The sequence below is a fragment of the Choloepus didactylus genome, chromosome 5 (genome assembly GCF_015220235.1).
Source record: "Choloepus didactylus isolate mChoDid1 chromosome 5, mChoDid1.pri, whole genome shotgun sequence".
Lineage (NCBI taxonomy): Eukaryota > Metazoa > Chordata > Mammalia > Pilosa > Megalonychidae > Choloepus > Choloepus didactylus.
This window is the reverse complement of record NC_051311.1, coordinates 62,265,998-62,285,287: the sequence shown is the minus strand read 5'-3', so window position 1 is coordinate 62,285,287 and position 19,290 is coordinate 62,265,998. Positions and strand designations below refer to the sequence as shown.

Here is a 19,290-nt window from a genome sequence, read left to right as displayed (position 1 = left end):
AAGGGCAGAAGGAGGATGTTTGTGGAGAGAAGAAGGGCTGAAGAGGTAGGCATCTCCTTTCCCTTCAGATTCTTGGTCTCAGTTCAACCCTCCATGACTTGAGCAGTAAGGACCAGAGCTAACCGACTGTTTGCAAAAGGCTTTGGGAGACTTGGACCGTAAATGCAGCTTTGGGACATGCTGAATTGGGGAGGGGGCTATTTTCCCCACAAAGAGAGGGACCCCAACTTCTCAGAGTACCCAGAGCAATGGCAGCTTTGACTCCTCCAAGTGGCTTAGGGGTGTGTAATTCCAGATAGTGGGAACTTAACCTGAAGTAAGATGTCCCAGGGTGACTGCTTACAACAGACTGGCTTGTAGGCATATGTGAAGCATCCCTTTGGATCTTCTGGCACTAAATTCCCAGTTGAGCAGTCGAGGGGACAAGAAGCAGATAGAATTCTCAAAGACTTGTCTTACTTACTTAGGATGGGGCAGACACCATGAAGTAGTGATCTGTTCCCCAGAGTTAGTGCCAGTCCTGGCCATCATGACAGTCTGCAGGCCTCTGATTGCTTGCTTCTGGCTCAGCAGGCAGCTCTCAGAGATGGGACACAGCCCTGGAGCCCTAACATCCTGTTCATCAGTTGGCAGGCCCTGGCATTGAATACAGGCCTGCAGGAATCACACAAGGGGAAACGTCAGCTGCTGACGGAAAGAACTTTTTCTGCCCAGGCCACCAACTGGTCCCCTTCTTTCTTTCAGCACACAGCCTCAGGAGCTCCTTATTGTGACTTCTCAAGGACTTCTTCTTGGTCCTTGACTTTCCACTGCTGCCTCTTATACACATACACCATTAATTGACAGAGCTTTAAACTTTTTCCAAAATCTCCTTGGCAGATATCTTAGTTTCCCAGCTGCTAAAACAAATACCATACAATGGATTGGCTTAAAAATGGGAAATTATTGGCTCACGGTTTTGGGGCTAGATAAAGTCTAAAATTGAGGTGTCAGCGAGGTGATGCTTTCTCCCTGAAGACTGTAGCCTTCTAGGGCTGGCTGCCAGCTGTCCTTGGGTCCTTGGCATTTCTGTCACATGGCAATCAATGCACATGATGGCATTTTCTCCTCTCTCTTCCAGGTTGCATTAACTTCCAGCTTCTCCCCATGGCTCTGTTTCTCTATGTGTGAATTTCATTCTGTTTATAAATCTAGTAATCTGGATTAAAACCAAACCTGATTAAGTTGGCCACACCTTAACTAAAAATAACATCTTCAAAAACTCCTATTTAAAATGGGTTCACACCCACAGAAATGGATTAAGAACATTTTTTTTTTTCTGGGATACATAATTCAACCTAACACAGCATGTTCTGAACATCAGGGAGTTGTTATGAACAACAATTTGAGATATATTATTACTCCCACTGGACAGATGAAGAGATTTGCCCAAGTACACCAAGGTGGCTGAGCCAGAGCTGGGGCTCTGGGACAACTAGGCTCTTTATTCCAACTCCAGGCCTCCCCCATGCCCTGCACTACACTACCTCCTGTGTGCTGAGCACTGGACATACCATACATAGATTGTGTGTCCCAAGTTTTCTAGGACAGTACCATTTTTAAACTGTCATATCATCTTCATGACCTCAGTCCCACTTATTAAGACCACACGTCCCAACAGTCCCCCCACCCCCATCCCCCAATACACAGTGATGCAGAGTCTTCTGGAGTCACAGGATCCAGGTTCTGTCCTGGGGGAATCCAGCCATGAGGCCTTGTTTAATGGATGAAGCATGCCGGGGCCCACCCCTGGTTGACCGCAGCTACACAAGGGCTGTGATTGCTCCCTGCGCAGTCATCTTACAGATCTGGGTTGGGAGACACCCTAGGATGGCAGGTTAATCAGAAAGCCGGCCTTTACGACACTGAGGTCATGTTTTAGTCAGCAAGGCCAGAACTAGGTCTTACTTCACCCTCCAGCCTCTCCCTTCCCTCTGGGGATATCCCGTAGTCAGCCTTACTTCCAGCCAAACCAGGTGTGAGGGGTAATGGGTGGCAGCAGGAGTGTTGAGGCTTTTAATGGGGCATATATTGCTGGCAGAGGGTGCCACAGCCACCGCCTCTCATTACTTGGGGAGCTCTGGGGCAGGGCGGGAGTGGGGGAATGAGACAAGCAATAGCTACAGCTGCAGGGAGGTACGGCCTGATGCAATTCCCCTCTCAGGTCATCCACACCCACAGGGAAGCTGGCCTCTTGGCTAGAAGTTAGTTTAATGGGGTTCTTTAGTTCTCTTTCTTGAAGGAGGAGAGCCACACTCCCATGCCTATGGGATTACTGCCTTGAAACAGTGCTCCCGGTGTCACCTGCCTCCAGTTGGGGCCCTTCAGGTTCCTCCTCATCAGTTGCACCACAGATAGTCCCTACTGTGGAAATCACCTCTAGGATGTAAACTTCTTCCTTCCATTCCACAGAAGGTACCTCATTATTTTTCTCCTCCCACATCCATGTTTTCTTCACCCACTGAGTCAGAAAAGATTTTCATTCTCACTTCTTATACCATTTAAAAAAAATTATTTTCTAATTCTATGTTTAAAAACTTTTTACTGTGAAATATAGCACCTATTTTCTTCCTCATTTTACTCTGGAAAAATCCCAGGTTGAGTTAGTAGGACTTGAGCCCAGATCACTACTGACCCATGGGGCTGGCCTGGGGAGTACTTGGGCTTGGGATGCACTGTGTGACAGGATAATGCAGGGACCAGTAGGGTGGCATGGGGGAGGGAGGTGGGGTTGGATGGAGGAGAGGAGCAAGTTGCTGCCTTGTCCCTTCTCTACTTCTTATCTTCATCTCTGATCTGGGGAAGGGACTTTTCCAAAGATTCTGAGGCCTCAGCTCTCATTCTGCTCACCTCAGAATGGGCCTTTGGCCTGACAGGCTCTCCACTCAGTTTGGAGCTATGTCCATGGAGCCAAACTGCCCCCACTCACTTTCTGAGAACAAGTAGGACTTGCTGGCACTAGCCAGGTTCATTGTGCAGAAGGAGTTCCAGACTTCTGGCAGGCTGCTGGTCCAGCTCCAGGCCCAGGTGGCTGCAGACTACAGGCAGGATGACTCAGGTAAACTGTGCTGGACAAACAAGCCTGTATTCTCAACCCATCAGGGTGATGACTATAATTAGCATTCCTGTAGTCATTATACCATCACCTCTTGAAGGTGGGCACTCCAGGCCCAAAGCCAAGGCCCAGGGGGACTAGCAGGAATGTGGTTATCTTGGTTTGTGTCTTGTTGTTCAAGATGCTTGCTGATGACTCTAAAGCTGGGCTTGGTGCAGAGCCAGTGGTACCTGAAATGACGATGATGTCAGTGAGGTAGCTGGACTAAAAAGAGCCCTACTCAGAGTAAGGACAATCCAGTGAAGAAATTCTGGTATGTGATTTTTTCTCCTGATCCCAACATCTATTGTTTCAGTGCTCTCTTCCCTCTGGAGAGTCAATAGACTAGGCAATTGTTCTTAGGAAATGTACGTGGAAGTATTATGTGTTCAAGGAGGATGATGTATAGAATCTATTCTCAAATTTTGTAAAGTAGAGAGAGAGACAGATGGATTGATTGATGGATAGATAAAACGATACAACAAAATGTTAAAATTGGTGGATCCAGGTTTCAGGGGATGGTATGTTGGAGTTCTCTGTGTGAGTTTTGTATTATTTTTGCAACTGCCCTATAAGTTAGAAATTATTTCAAAATAAAAAGTTTAAGGAAAAAAAAAAAAAGATATAGCAAACTGGAAAAACTTGGCCAGAGAGATGACTGGGCTTAAGCCAATAGGGTTGCTGAATGTTCAGGTGGAGCTGAGGACTGTCATACTTGCCTTACTTAATACTAAAAGAAATAGCTAATTTACTGAGCACTCATGTGTGCCAGGCATTGAATGTATTATTTAATTCTCAAAACGTCCCTATGATATAGGTACTAGTATTATCCTCATTTTACAGATGAAGAAACTGAGGCACTGAGTAACACTCAAAAGCACAAAGCCAGTAAACAGTGAATCCAGGATTTGAACCCAGGCTACTGATCTAGAGTTGGTGATCTTAAGTCCTACACAACAATGTCTCTCTTCTGCTCTGTTATTTTGACTGTGGTGATGCAAGAAAAGAGCTGGACATGAAATCTCAGTATTCCAGGCCTGGCTCGGCTACAATACCCAGTGTGATCTTGGCGGGTGCTCCCCCACTCTGGCCTTCAGACTTCTCAGCGTGGAACGTGGGGGTTAGGCCAAGTAGTATTTGCAACTCTTTGAGTTCCAGTTTTATGGCTCTACACACATGGAAACAGCATTGTGGAAAGGCCCCTCCCCCTCTGAGGGGCCCAACTGAAGTGTTTACTCCCGACTGTCAAGGGCAGCTTCATGGACATTTGAGCAAGGCAGTGATAATTCATGGCCTGGTGCCATTGACTAATGGAGCAAATCTGCTTCCCCACTCCACACCTCAGTTTCCCCACTCAATTCAGTAGAAATAATGACCTCTTTGTTTTCCATGCTGCTATGATTCAGGGTTAATTAGCATTAGTCACAGGCTTTAGAATCCTCAAAAGAAAAGGGTCATGTGCTAGGTTTGGGCTATGCTGTGGCCATGATGACACACTACTCTGGCTCGTGCCCCTGTGAGCATCCCTCACAGCTTCGCTAGTGGCTTGCCTAACTTTGCAGAATGGCCCTGGAGTGACCCAGCCCTGAATGCTGGTACTGTGACCAGGAATGAGGAAACCCCTCAGGAGTGTTGCTTTGGCACTTTTCATGTGTGCCAATATGGCTGCCAATGGCTTATTTTCCCCTGGGTTCCTCTTCCAGCTGAATTCCCAGTCAACCTGGTTCTTGTCCTTACTACTCACACCTCTAATCTGGGACACAGGATCCTAACTCTGACTTTAAATTTAGGGAGACTTTTTTCTTGTCTGGGCTCCTCAATAAACAGCCATTCTCTTTCTCTCTCTCCCTACTATCTCAGTGCTTTCAGTCTGTCTCTTTTTCCATCATTGTACTGGCCTAGGGAGAAACAAGATAGGTTCAGCCTTCAAGGAGCTTAAGTCTCATTGGGAGACAGAACCTGCAACAAAATAAGGACAAAATAAGAACGATGCTGAAAATGGGACTAAGCCATTTGAAAAAGTAAGTGCTGTATCATCTACCTCTGTTGACCTGCTAGTGGTAAGTATTAAAGTGGAGGGGCAAGTTTTGTCTTGTCTCACTGTAATTCTGCCTAGGTGAGAAAGTCAGAGATGTAGAACAGGGGACATCTGGTGGCTCTAGCAGGTACTGCTGGCATTGCTGCTTGATGGTAAGGCCATAACCTTACCTTGAATCTCAAGTGACTCCCTCCAGTTCCTTGAGACTTGATGCTTAAGAAGGGCAGATTTTCTAGTCACTTAACATCTGGTTAAGTCCCATTTCACTTAACATCTAATTTCTTTGGATCTACAGAAGAATGGCTCTTACTCACGCTTTCACATCTGTTCTCTTCCCATATTAGAGTGTTCTCTTCCCATATTAGAGAAGGAGGAAGTTAAGCTCACAGAAGACCAAGACCATGACACAGAGAGTCTCAGACAGTCACACAACTAGACATGTCAACAGAAGGAAAAAGGAAAATGAATGATGCTGCCAAATCTAGATTAGAAGGATTAAGGGGACAGAATTCAAGTGGTGGCCTTGTTCTGTATCTATAAAAGGCTGGCAGCTGAAGAAGTGGCCATTTCTTTCTTAACAACTATGAAAGGCAGCTCAGAAAGGGGGTTAGATTCCAACTCTGGGGTGAAAATAGACTGAAGGTGACTAGAAGGGAGGAAAAGAGAGCAGAGGTCCCTCCATTTTACTTACAACAGGTAACTTTCCTGTCCAGCCTATAAAACATGAAAAATGAACTCTCTTTGATACTAGCATGAGCTAGTAAGCTACAAAAAAATTCCTAAATTGTCTGTATATAAAGCAAAGCATTTACCAAAACTAGGCAGTATATTACTTGGCAACTTTCAATGTAAAACTTTATTATTATTACTCTATCTTAATATCATGTCATTTACTGCTATCACTTCTCTATTGTTTCTCACATAGGCATACAAAAAGAACAGGAAAAACAACGTATAAAAACATTTAGACATTGGGAAAGCAAGGAGCATAAAGTAACCAGATATCTTTGCTAGTCACAGAGTACTGTCTATAGAATTATTATAAAGATTAAGGAAACAATTTTTTATTCATTGCATTAACAGTAGGGTGACCAAAAACAATCCAAAGAAAATTATCCTCATTTTAATACAATTAACTGTTACCATTTTCTCTCTCAAGTTTTCTTCTAGTCATGGTTAAATAAATCACAGAAGAGATATTTTATCATTTGCCTTGGTGTTGTTTCCATATGTATCACAAACACCTTTCACACTGTTACATAATCATTATAATTATGATTTTAATGGTTTGAATTATATTCCACTGACTTATACTCTATGTATTGTCAATTGCAAGATGTTTAGGTTATTTTCAACTTAAAATCCAAATAACACTGCATTAAACATCTTCATGCATATAATTTTTCCTCTTTTGAACTATATTCTTGGCCAGGAGGCAGAATAATATAGTGTTAGGAGCCTAGGCTTTGGAGGCAGGTGAGGCAGCCTGAGTTTGAATCTTGACTCTCTCACCAGCTCGGTGAGCTTAAGCTTCCTCCTCTGCAAAACAGGGAGAGTAACAGTGCCTACCTCACAGAATTGCTATTAGGCTTAAATAAGACAGTATATGTAAAGTGCTTAGAACAGAGCTTGGAAAATAGTATATATTCACAATGATAGCTATTATTCATAGTAGTAAAATCAATTCTCAGGGGTTCTCCTATTCAAGACCTTCCTCTCTCTCGTCCCTCTCATATCTCGCTAAGAGGCAGACTCCAGCAGCAGTCTGTGTCACTATCACTTCAAAATGGCCCGAAATGCCCACCCTTTCACCAAGATACTCTCAGATGCTTTCCCTTCTCCTTTAGTTCTAGTTAGGCTGGACATACTGGATAAGAAATGACCAAGGGATATAAACAAGGTTTTCATGCCTCTGAGACTTTTGTTTCCTCATGAGAACTGAGAGGTTCTTGGAGGCGAATCTCATGAGTCCCTTCCAGGTCCCACATTCTACAATCTTACTTTTACTTTCTTGAGGTCTTTTACCATAACCCACTATGAGAAGCAGTATTTTCCACCATATCTCCTTACTGGCATACTGATAGATAGTTGATAGACGTCAGTACACAAAGCTGAAAAGTACACATAAAATGGTCTCAATCTTTGGATAAACCACCCAGTCTCCATGGCCGACCAGTCCTATCCAGAGGCCTCTGTATGTTCCCCCATCTCTCTCTTCTTAATTGGCTTCAGCTATGTGAAGGCATGGCAAGAATAGTCAGTGCTCACAACCAGAGAGGCACTATGGAATGAGACAATAACCACCACCACAACTTTAGCCAAGGAGCAATGAGAGAAAAGAACACAGGATATAGATGGAACGAATGATCTCTAATTAAAGGGCTCAAATACAGTATTCACTTCTGAGGGCAGGGGTCAAATGACCCAGATAATAGCTATAGAAAGCCAAAGAAAACTCAGAATAGGAATAAGCCTAAAAATAGAAAGGAAAACTGAGGAGGAGGAAGTGTTTGTATTTCTGTTGTTAGCTGAGCTGTACATGCAGCTGTTTTTGTTGCTAAGATGGAACAGGATGGCAGGGATTTAAAAGTTGATTTTGGGACTGCTGTGACAGTTCTAATAGTTTATGGGTAAAGGAGAAAAGCCCCCAAAGAGCGTATTCTACCTGTTAAGTCTATTAAAGTTGGCTAAAGTATTAAAAAAAGACTCATTTTGGAATACTAGTATCCCATGAACAGTTTCAAGATTATTCCTTTCTGTGGTTAAGAAGCAGATCTCAATGTTGCTTGGGAAAGGGAAATAATAGAATCATAGTGCTGAAAGATATTCCCAGCTGTACTATAATGGAAAGAACAGAAGGGTTGGGAAACATGGATTAAGTGCAGCTCTGCCACCTTCTAGCTAAATGACTAAGAGCTAGTTATTAAATTTAACTTTGCACTTCACTCTTCCTCTCTGTAAAAAACAAAAAACAAAAACAACAAAGGGAAATGCAACCTTTGTTAAAACAACGCTGAATCTTAAGAGGCCTTAGTGGAGAAAAATAGTGTAAAGAAAATGTGAGGCTGGGGGGTTTGGCCAAACAAATGAATTTGAAGAGCCTTGAAGAGCAGGGGGTCAAGATCCCACCACCTGCCCTGACCACTGGGACCAAGGTTCTGACCTGGGAGGAAGAGACAAAGGAGTTGGAAGTTTTATGTAATGAGAAACAGCAGGAAGCAATTAATAAAAAGATTATTACAGCATCCCTATATGCTACTCAGTGTGGCTAACAAAAGTGGGAAAATTCCTCAGAATGCTGACTTATAATCCCACTATTGTGGATGGTAAAATAGCAAAAATGAAATTTTAAGCTATTATCTTCCTTAAAGAGATCTGCCAAAAGAAAACAAAAAGCAAATAAAGCATCGAATCAGGAAGATGGGTTCCTAGAAACACCAAATCAAAAACTTTTACAAAGTAACAAATTACAAGAAAAATGAACAATAGCTAGGGTTGAAGTGATGTATGGGTGTGTGGAAGAGGCTTTGGGAAACAAAGTTCATGAGCTCAATGCATTGAGAACACCCCATTTTGTTTGAAAGTATACTTATTCCAGTGTAGTAGCATATTCACCAGTCTGACCAGTAGACTTGAGCCCCCTGATACACTGTTAAATGGGCCAGCATTACAATATCTTGTGAGAAGTAAGTAGGGTTAAAAGCTTCATTCTACATGGTTCTATACATTCTGAGCATTTGAAGCCTTGAGTTCAATTTCAATAAATCAACTCCTTGTCTCTCAAACTCCAGAACACCATTTCTAGACAGGTATCTTCACATATGGGTCAACTCAATGTTAAAAATAAAACTCGAAGTTCTCTATCTTGATTAGTTAGGGCAGAATCTTCAAGATCACCTTTGATTCCTCCCTTCTTCCTCAGGCCCAAATCAATCATGTTGAAGTTATCACTGACATTTCTATCAAATCATCCCCCTATTTCCACTGCCATGGCCACTGCCCTTACACATTCCTTAAAATATTCCTGCGTCCCCTAATACAGGCAATACAGAGACCAGAATTATCTTCCTAGGCACACCTGTCATTCCCCTGCTCAAAAATTCTTCCCAACACTTCCCTTTCCCCATACAATCAAGTGATAATTCTTCAGTATAACATACAAGGCTCCAAAAGCTGAGGGAAGATGGCAGAGTAGGTGAAGTGGAACAGGCTTCTCTTCTGTGAAAGTAACTAGAGAGGGGCCGAAGGATGCCCAGGACCGTGGTTTCGGGGTGTGACTGACCACAGAGGGTCCCCCACAGTACGTGGAGGGGATGCTGACAACAATGCGCAAGAGGGGAAGACTTGAGGGATGGGAACTGCCACCCCCCCCACCCCCCCTGCAAGCAGGAGTGAGGCAGCTGCTGGGCAAGGGAGTGAGCAGTGGCTCTCAACTCCCATGCACCTACCTTGGCAGTTAGCTGTGGAGGTGATCTTTCACAGCCAGATGGCTGGGAGCTTCCCTGAAGGAACCCGGGAGGCAGCATTTGTTCTCCCCCAACGGAAGTCGGGGGGGGGGCTGTAGGGGGAGAAAGGAGAGGGTGCCATTCTAACAATCAGGAGCCCCTCCTGTACCCAAGAGACTCACAGGCACACAGCAGGCAGGGAGCTGGGTATGTTCCATCTGCAGGGTGCCCTTGAGTGGACTACCTGCCTAACTGCTCAGGGCCCACATCCCAGCCCCAGCACAGGCAGTCCCCAGAGCACATGGAGAACAGGTGCACTGATTGGTTCCCCAGCAGGTTTGGACTCCGCCCACTGCACCAGAGAAGTTCAAGGAATCCTGGCTTAAGAGCACCACCTGCTGGTAGGATTGGGAAACTGCACTCCAGCAAGCTGTAGCTGTCCCAAATTATATGTAAAAGCTCAAATAATCCTGCATTTCCCCAAATAATCTTATCAAGACAAGCAAATGCCCTGAAGCCAAAAGAAAATCACAAAGCACTTGAAGAATCTAGAAGATATGGACAAGCCAAAAGAACAAATCACAAAGCCAGAAAAAACAAAATTTGGAACAATTAATTAAAGAAGTACAAACAAATCTCCAAGACAACTTCAACGAGACGGCTAACGACAAAGGAAATCAAGAAGACTCCAGAAGAGTTTCTGGAAAAGAAGAATTTGAAAGAGTAAATAAAAAAATAGCAGACCTTATTGAAATAAAAGACACTGTGGATCAAATTAAAACTATACTACAGACACACAACAAATTTGAAGAGACAGAAAAAAGAATAGGTGAACTAGAAGACAAGGTAATAGAATACAAACACACAAAAGCACAAAAGGTGAAAAAAATAAAGTGAAATAGATCTCAGAGAAATAATGGACAACATGAAGTGAACAAACATCAGAATCACTGGTGTCCCAGAAAGAGAAGAGAAGGGTAAAGGGCTAGGAAGAGTGTTTCAAGACATAGTTGGGGAAAACTTCGCAACTCTTCTAAACAACATAAATATGTAAATCAGAGATGCCTAGCAAACTCCAAATGGAATCAATCCAAATAAACCTACTCCGAGACAAATACTGATTAGATTGTCAAATGCTGAAGAGAAGGTGAAAGTTCTGAGAGCAGCAAGAGAGAAGCGATTCACCACATACAAGGGAAACCGCGTAAGACTAAGTACTGACTACTCAGCGGGCACTGTGGAGGCAAGAAGACAGTGGTATGGCATATTTTAAGATTCTGGAAGAGAAAAATTGCCAGCCAAGAATTCTTTATCCAGCACAGCTCTTCTTCAAAATTAAGGGAGGGTTTAAAATATTCACAGACAAACAAATGCTGAGAGAATTTGTTAACAAGAGATCCGCCCTGAAAGAATAAGGGAGCTCTACTGGCTGAGAAAAAAAAAAAAGGAGAGAAAGGTCTGGAGAAGGGCACAGAACTGAAGAGTAACATAAAGGATAAAAAGACAGAGAGGGAATCTAATAACTAAAAACCAAAGGATAAGATGGCTGATGAAAGAACTCCCTTCACAGTAATAACTTTGAATATGAATGGATTAAACTCTCCAAGTCTCAATACTGGTAGAATGGATTAAGAAGTATGACCCATCAATATGCTGTTTACAAAAGACCCATATTAGACCTTGCAAAACAGACTGAAAGTGAAAGGATGGAAAAAAATACTCTACGCAAACTGCAACCAAAACAAAGCTGGGGTAGCTATACTAATATCAGAAAAAAGAGACTTTAAATGCAAAGACGTCATAAGAGACAAAGAAGGACACTATATATTAACAAAAGGGACAATTCAGCAAGAAGAACTAACAACCATAAATGTATATGCACCAAAATCAAAGAGCTCCAAAATACATGAGACAAACAATGGCTAAATTGAAGGGAGCAATACACACATCTGCAATAATAGTGGGAGACTTCAATATACTATTCTCTTCTATAGATAGAACAACCAGACAGAGGACCAATAAGGAAAGTGAGAACCTAAACAATATGATAAATGAATTAGACTTAATAGATATATATAGATCATTACATCCCAAAGTACCAGAATATACATTCTTCTCTAGCACCCATGGAATGTTCTCCAAGATAGATCATATGCTGGGGCACAAAACAAGTCTTAATAAATTTAAAAAGATTGAAATTATCAGGAGCACATTCTCTGACCATAATGGAATGCAACCAGAAATCAATAAATCACCAAAGAACCACATCTTTCACAAATATATGGAGATTGAACAACATACTCCTAATCAATCAGTGGGTCAAAGAATAAGCTGCAAGAGAAACTGGTAAATATCTAGAGATGAGTGAAAATGAGAACACAACATATCAAAGCCTGTGGGATGCAGTGAAGGCATCCCTGAGAGGGAAATTTACAGCTCTAAATGCATATATCAAAAAGCAGGAAAGAACTAAAACCAAATTTCTAACTGAACAACTGAATAGACTAGAGAATGATTAGCAGACTAACCCTAAAGCAAGAAGAAGAAAAGAAATAACAAAGATTAAAGCAGAAATAAATCAGTTGGAGAACAAAAAAACAATAGAATAAATAAAACCAGAAGTTGGTTCTTTTAGAAGATCAACAAGATTGACAGATACTTTGCTAGACTGACAAAGTCAAAAAGAGAGAAGACCCAAATAAACAGAATCAGAAATGAAAAGGAGATAATTATTACGGGTCCCAAAGGAAGTTTTAAAAAATCTTAAGAAGATACTAGCAACAACTGCATGCCAACAAGCTAGACAATTTAGAGGAAATGGACAATTTCCTGGAAACACATGAATAACCTAGAGTGACCCAAGAAGAAACAGAAGACCACAACAAACCAATCACAAGTAAAGAAATCCAATCAGTCATCAAAAATCTACCTACAAATAAAAGCCCAGTGCTATATGGCTTCACAGGGGAATTTTACCAAACTTTCCAAAAAGAATTGACACCATTACTGCTCAAACTCTTTAAAAAAATTGAAGAATTCAGAACACTATCTAACTCATTCTATGAAGCTAATATCACTTTGATACCAAAACCAGATAAAGACAGTACAAAAAAGCAAAACTATAGGCCAATCTCTCTAATGAATATAGATGCAAAAATCCTAAACAAAATATTTGCAAACTGAATACAAAGGCACATTAAAAGTGGGGTTCATTCCTGGCATGCAAGGGTGGTTCAACATAAGAAAATCAATTAATGTAATTCAACACACTAACAAATCGAAAGGGAGAAATCGAATGAATATTTCAATAGATGCTGAAAAAGCACCTGACAAAATTTAACATCCCTTTTTGATAAAAACATTTCAAAAGGTAGGAATTTAGGGAACCTTCCTTAATATGATAAAGGGCATATATGAAAAACCCACAGCCAGCACAGTACTCAATGGTGAGAGACTGAAAGCCTAAGATCACGAACAAGACAAGGATGCCCACTGTCACCTCTATTATTCAACATTGTGCTAAAAATTCTGGTCAGAGCAATTTACCAAGACAAAGAAATAAAAGGTATCCAAATTGGAAAGGAAGAAGTAAAACTGTCCTTATTTGCAGATGACATGATCTTATATTTGGAAAATCCTGAGAATTCAGTGACAAAGCTACTTGAGCTAATAAAAAAATTCAGCAGAGTGACAGAATATAAGATTAATGCACCTAAGTCAGTAATGTTCCTATACACTAGTAATGACCTAACTGAAGAGGCAATAAAAAATTCCGCTCACAATAGCAACTAAAAATATCAAGTACCTAAGAATAAACTTAACCAACAATGTTAAAGACCTCTACACAGAAAATTACAAAATTTTACTAAAATACATTAAAAAGGACCTAAATAGGTGGAAAAATATTACATGCTCATGGATAGGAAGACTTAATGTTGTTAAGATGTCAATTCTACCCAGACTGATCTACAAATTCAACGCAATTCCAATCAAATTCTAACAATCTACTTTGCAGACATGGAAAAGTTAGTTATCAAATTTATTTGTAAGGGAAAGGGGCCTCAAATAGCCAAAAACATCCTAAAATAGAAGAACAGGGACTTACACTTCCAGACTTTGAAGCCTACTATAAAGCCACAGTGGTCAAAACAGCATGGTAATGGCACAAGATAGACATATTGATCAATGGAATAGAATTGAGAGTTCGGAAGTAAGACTCCCAGATATATGGTTGACTGATTTTTGATAAGGCCTCCAAATCCACTGAACTGGGACAGAACAGTTCTTCAACAAATGGGGCTGGGAGAACTGGATACCCATAACCAAAAGAATGAAAAAGGACCCCTACACCTCATACCCTAAACAAAAATTAACTCAAAGTGGATCAAAGACCACAATATAAGAGACAGCACAATTAAACTCTTAGAAGATAATACTGGGAAACATCCTCAGGACCTAGAAAGAGGAGGTAGCTTCTCAGATCTTACACCCAAAGCACAAGCACCACAAAAGAAAAAATAGATAAATGGCAACTCCTCAAAATCAAAAGCTTCTGTGCCTCAAAAACCTTTGTCAAAAAGTTGAAGAGGCAGCCAACTCAATGGGAGAAAATATTTGGAAACCATATATCTGATAAGAGACTGATACTCTGCATATATAAAGAAGTCCTAAAACTCAACAATAGTAGAAACAGCCCAATTATAAAATGGGCAAAAAATATGAAAAGGTATTTTTCCAAAGAGAAAATACAAATGGCTAAAAAACATATGAAAAAATGTTCATCTTCACCAGCTATTAGGGAAATGCAAATCAAAACCACGAGATACCATCTCACACCAATAAGAACGGCTGCCATTAAACAAACAGGAAACAATAAACAAACAGGAAACAATAAACGCTGGAAAGGATGTGGAGAAAATGGAACTCTTATTTATTGCTAGTGGGAATGTATAATGGTATGGCCACTGTGGAAGAGAGTTTGGTGGTATCCCAGAAAACTAGATACTGAATTACCCCACAATCCAGCAACTCCACTTCTCGGTATACACCCAGATTTGAAAACAGTGACACGAACAGACATTTGTACACCGATGTTCACAGCAGCATTGTTCACAATTGCCAAGAGATGGAAACAATCCAAGTGTCCTTCAACAGACGAGTGGATAAACAAAATGTGGTATATACACACGATGGAATACTATGCAGCAATAAGAAGGAACAAGGTTCTGAAACATACGGCATATGTTGAAGATATAATGCTGAGTGAAATAAGCCAGACACAAAAGGAGACTTATCATATATTACCACTTCCATGAACTCCCTGAACAATGTAAAACCAATGTCTTATAATGTAGAATATTGAGGACCTAGTGAGAGACAGCAGCTAGTGAGGGGGAATGATAATCTAATATGTTCAGATATGTTAATGAGGGTGAATTCAAAGGTATGGGAATGTATATGGGGTGATGATCTGTATTGAAGGCAAATAGGATTGAAAGGGGTAGTTTAAAGGCATACATCCCACATATCAGAACTACAAATATAGATAGGTGCTTGCATGATATACTTCTAAGGTATGACGCTGGTACAGAGAGAGTTGACAACAGAATGGTATACGGGAAAAATCTACCTATAGAATACTAGGGACCATAATTAATAGGAATACCATACTAGTACCATATAAATGCTAGGGACAAATTATTAAGGCTGAAAAGAGCTACAAAGTATTCTGAGTCATGAGAATTGTTTAAAATGGAGAGTGATGAGTACAACTAAGTGATGATAATGCAAGATATGGATGGATTATCATGGACGTAATATATGCTATGTGAACTTAGGAACCCCCTACTTTATAAGTCAAGCCCTCAATCATGAGGCTTGCTCTAGTGAAACTTATGGTTGTAAAGGGGAAGTTAAGCCTGCCTATAATTATGCCTAGGAGATACCTCCAGAGAACCTCTTTTGTTGTTGAAATGTGAACTTTCTCTCTCTAAGCTTAACTCTGCAAATAAATTCAGCACCCTTCCCGCAACGTGGGACAGGATCCCTTAGGTGAGTGAGTCTCCCTGGTGACTTGGGACACAGATTCCGGGAATGAGCCTGACCCTGGCACTGAAGGACTGAGAATGTCTTTTTGACCAAAAGCAGGAAAAGAAAGGCAACAAAATAAGGTTTCAGTGGCTAAGAGAATTCAAATAGGGTCAAGAGGCTGTCCTGGAGGTTACTCCTATGCAAGCTTCACCAAGATATACCAAATGACCACAGTATGATAAGCACAAGTCAACAGTAGTCCTGAAAACCCTAAAGAATACCCAGGTCCCTATCTGAGACTCTATAAAAGTTTCACTCACTAAGTTTATTCTTCAGAAACTTAAATCCTTCAGAGAACTCCTATGATAGCTAAGTCCCCAAACCCAGAGGCAATAGCTTCTTCAAGAACATCGACCAGATGTGTCCCATTTTCACATAAAGTTGACACCCCTTTTCAACATTCGGGAAAGGGATTAGAGGAAGGGGAAGCCAACAGACAAGACAGAATTTAACACAGGATTATGAATATTGAATCTCTATATAATTTTCTTTTTCTTAGTTGCTAGGGTATTATAACAGCTGGAAGGAAAGAATTGAAATGGTGGAACTGTAACCCAAAGCATCCTTTGAAATTTGTTCTATAGCTACTTGTGAAATTTTATTTTGAAAGTTCCCACCTTTTTGTATATATATATTATTTCACAATAAAGAAATAACTGAAACAATGGTGCTGTAACCCATAACATTTTTGGAAATTTCCTATATAACTACTTGTTAAATTGTACTTTGAAAGATATTATCTTTTTGTATATATATTTCACAATAAGGAAATAACTGAAACTGTGGAACTGTAACCCATAACATTCTTTGAAATTTTCTAACTACTTGTTAAATTGAACTTGGAAAATTATCACTTCTATGAATATATGTTATATTCTACAATAAAAATATTAAAACAAAACAAAACAAAACATATAAGGCTCCAATGTGGCCCAACGTCTATTCTCTTATCCTCTCTCTTCTACTCCTTAATGTAAAGCTCTAGCCATAGCAGAATATCTCTTTCAAGAAAATACTGTACACCCTGCTCATCTGCTAACAATGTTGCTTAGCCTCACATGTCCTTCTTTTATTAAGTGTCTACCATGTGCCAGGCATGCTTTTAAGTGTTGGGATTATAAACAAGACAGGCAAGGTCCCTGTTCCTACAGAGCCTGTGCCTCCCACTCATTTCCAAGGTTCAGCTCAAAACTATACCCACCTGGAAATTGTCTCCAATTCTGTACCTAAGAATTAATTTCTTCCTCTTTTAGAACTTCTCTTAAAGTATTTAGCAATGTCTAAAGTATTTTGCACATGTGTATGTGTGCAACACTCATGTGTAAATGTGTCTTCCAGCCTGGACTATAAACTTCTTGAGGTAGTCATTCATCATTCCATTACATTAAGACTTGCATAGTGCCTCACATTTCTTGAATTACACTGTCTGTCCCAATCTACTTATGATAAAACAAAACAAAACAAAAACTGTTTTGTGTAGCTTTGCCTATTTTAAAGAAATGTAAACACTTTTGGAGGGGTATAAATAAAAAATTACAGTGGAAAGACTTAAAAAATGCCCACATTATTTTAACCTGAATCTTAGAGGCTTGTAGTCCATTTTATTAATACTTCTGTACCACTCTTTAAGAAATTGTGACCTAGCAGTTATGAACGTCTAGAGAGCAGACTTCTAATTCATTTAGTCACCAGTCAACAAACAGCTTCCCACACTGGGCCAGAGGTCTCCTTTCTGTAAACACCAGAGAGCTGCCCATTAGTCTCTGTCTAAGGTGGACCACGGAAGTAGGCTTGAACAGAAGAGCCATCTACCACTGTCAAAGGCAAGAAAGCAAACTGAGAAAAATAACTTGGAAACAGCCTTTACTTGGCCTCATCCACTGGTAGAGGCTCAATTTAAAAGAGACACTTTTGACTCTTTTAAAAATCAACACTATTGACTCTTTTAAAAATCAGCATACGATAATGACAAATTTAAAATCTGACATGCTTGAAAAAAGTGACTGTACTTCAGATTAAAGAGACTTATGAAACCCATTATCCTGGTTTGGACAAATCAGATATAAAGAAACGCTGGGAATAATTAGGAATTTTGAATATGGACTGGGTATTGGAAGATATTAAAGGATTAATTTTTGTTGGCTGTAATATATCGGGAAATATTCTATTTTTTAGAGATATATATTACAGTATTTATGGGTGGAATATTGTGATATCTGTTATTTTCTTTAAAATAATTCAGTATAAAAAAATGAGTTATAAAGCAAACCCATTAGTTAACAAAAGAAAATATGTCATGTCAGAGAATAGTTATTTTCTAGCCTTCCATAGATTATGGTCACTTTGTCAGTGAGCAGTCTTATTTAGATGGGGCTGATTCAAGGTCAGTCTTCACCACCAGGGAGACTGATGTTCCCCACCAGCAAGGACAGAGCCTTGGGGAGCCCCAACTGTGGAGAGCATACATCAGCAGGCATGTGGAAAGAGACCTCTTCTATAGTACCTTCCTCCCCTGTTACATTCTTATTCTATTATTCTCAAAGTGAAGAGAGAAAATTATTGGCTATTTCACTACAACACACCAGATCATCTAGTGATATAATGAAAATCATCTTGCCTCTGATTAAAAAAAGATTATACCTCTTTTTTTACACAATTTTTTCATACTTCTTTTTTTTATTACAAATAAATTTTAGGCTTTGAAACAACCAATCTGAAAACCAAAATTTTTACTCTGTTCACTATTCCACTGAAGTTTTCTCAGTTTCTGCATCCTATATATCAGCTCACTAGGCAGTGGGGGTGGGGGTAGGGGTGGGTGGGACTACTGTTCTCCAGCAGTAAGAATCTTAGGAAATATTTTATTAATACATACTGTCATATTCCTAGGATATAAAACTCCTCAAAGCACTGCCCCAGACTAAGACCCTGACATGAGTGCACATGTCCTTCATCTTCCATCTAGTTTCATAACCCATACTCCTTTAACAGAACCAGGCTTGCTGGTATTTAACCCTTTCCACATCTCCACGTGGAAATGAGGTCTTCCTCAGGCAGATGCAAATGTTTGACATTTAAAGTCTTTGCTAAGGCAGGGGTTCCTCACAATTAAACCAGAATGGAGAAAACAGCATCAAATGATCAAAAGGGAATTCATACTTTTATTTTTCAAAAAGTCGTTCTCATTCTGTTCTCTCCAGGAAAGGGACAGAGTATCTTCAACATTAGCATAAAGATTCCCACTGCCGGAATATTCGGAATACTTTCCTTGACTTCTCAGAGAGACTCTATAAGTAGAAAAGCTCATTATTAGAGATTAAATTATGTTACAGAGACAAAGGGTGGGTAATAGCTCACAGATCTGGTCCATCAATTTCTCCAATAGTGATCTAGAGATATAATACAAATTACATTTTACATTGTACTACAAATAATGTACTCCTAAAATGAGACTAAAAATCAAGAAGCCTGTGTTCTACTGTTAAGACTTACTGTTGGCAACACTCTGAGCCTCTAAAATACTGCTCATATCCTCCTTCCAAGTATCTGTATTTGTCCTAATCCTTGTATCTGACCACCATTAG

General features: G+C 40.2%; 1 protein-coding gene across 2 annotated transcripts in view; it reads right to left on the bottom strand.

The window, feature by feature from the left end:
* Positions 1–2,581: 2,581 nt before the first annotated feature.
* Positions 2,582–19,290, bottom strand: part of ZC3HC1 (zinc finger C3HC-type containing 1) — a 34,732-nt gene continuing 18,023 nt past the window's right edge. Inside the window, exons 10-12 of one of the 2 annotated variants that reach the window (XR_005216960.1) lie at positions 18,866–18,993; positions 9,620–9,729; positions 2,582–3,324 (exon numbers count right to left, since the gene is read on the bottom strand). Coding sequence is in view for 1 of the 2 variants with exons in the window: in XM_037836165.1 (XP_037692093.1) it covers positions 18,931–18,993 (63 nt within the window). In the remaining variant the exon portion in view is untranslated. Of the gene's footprint in view, positions 3,325–9,619; positions 9,730–18,841; positions 18,994–19,290 lie in introns of those variants that run through there. The other variant, XM_037836165.1, reaches the window with a different exon arrangement.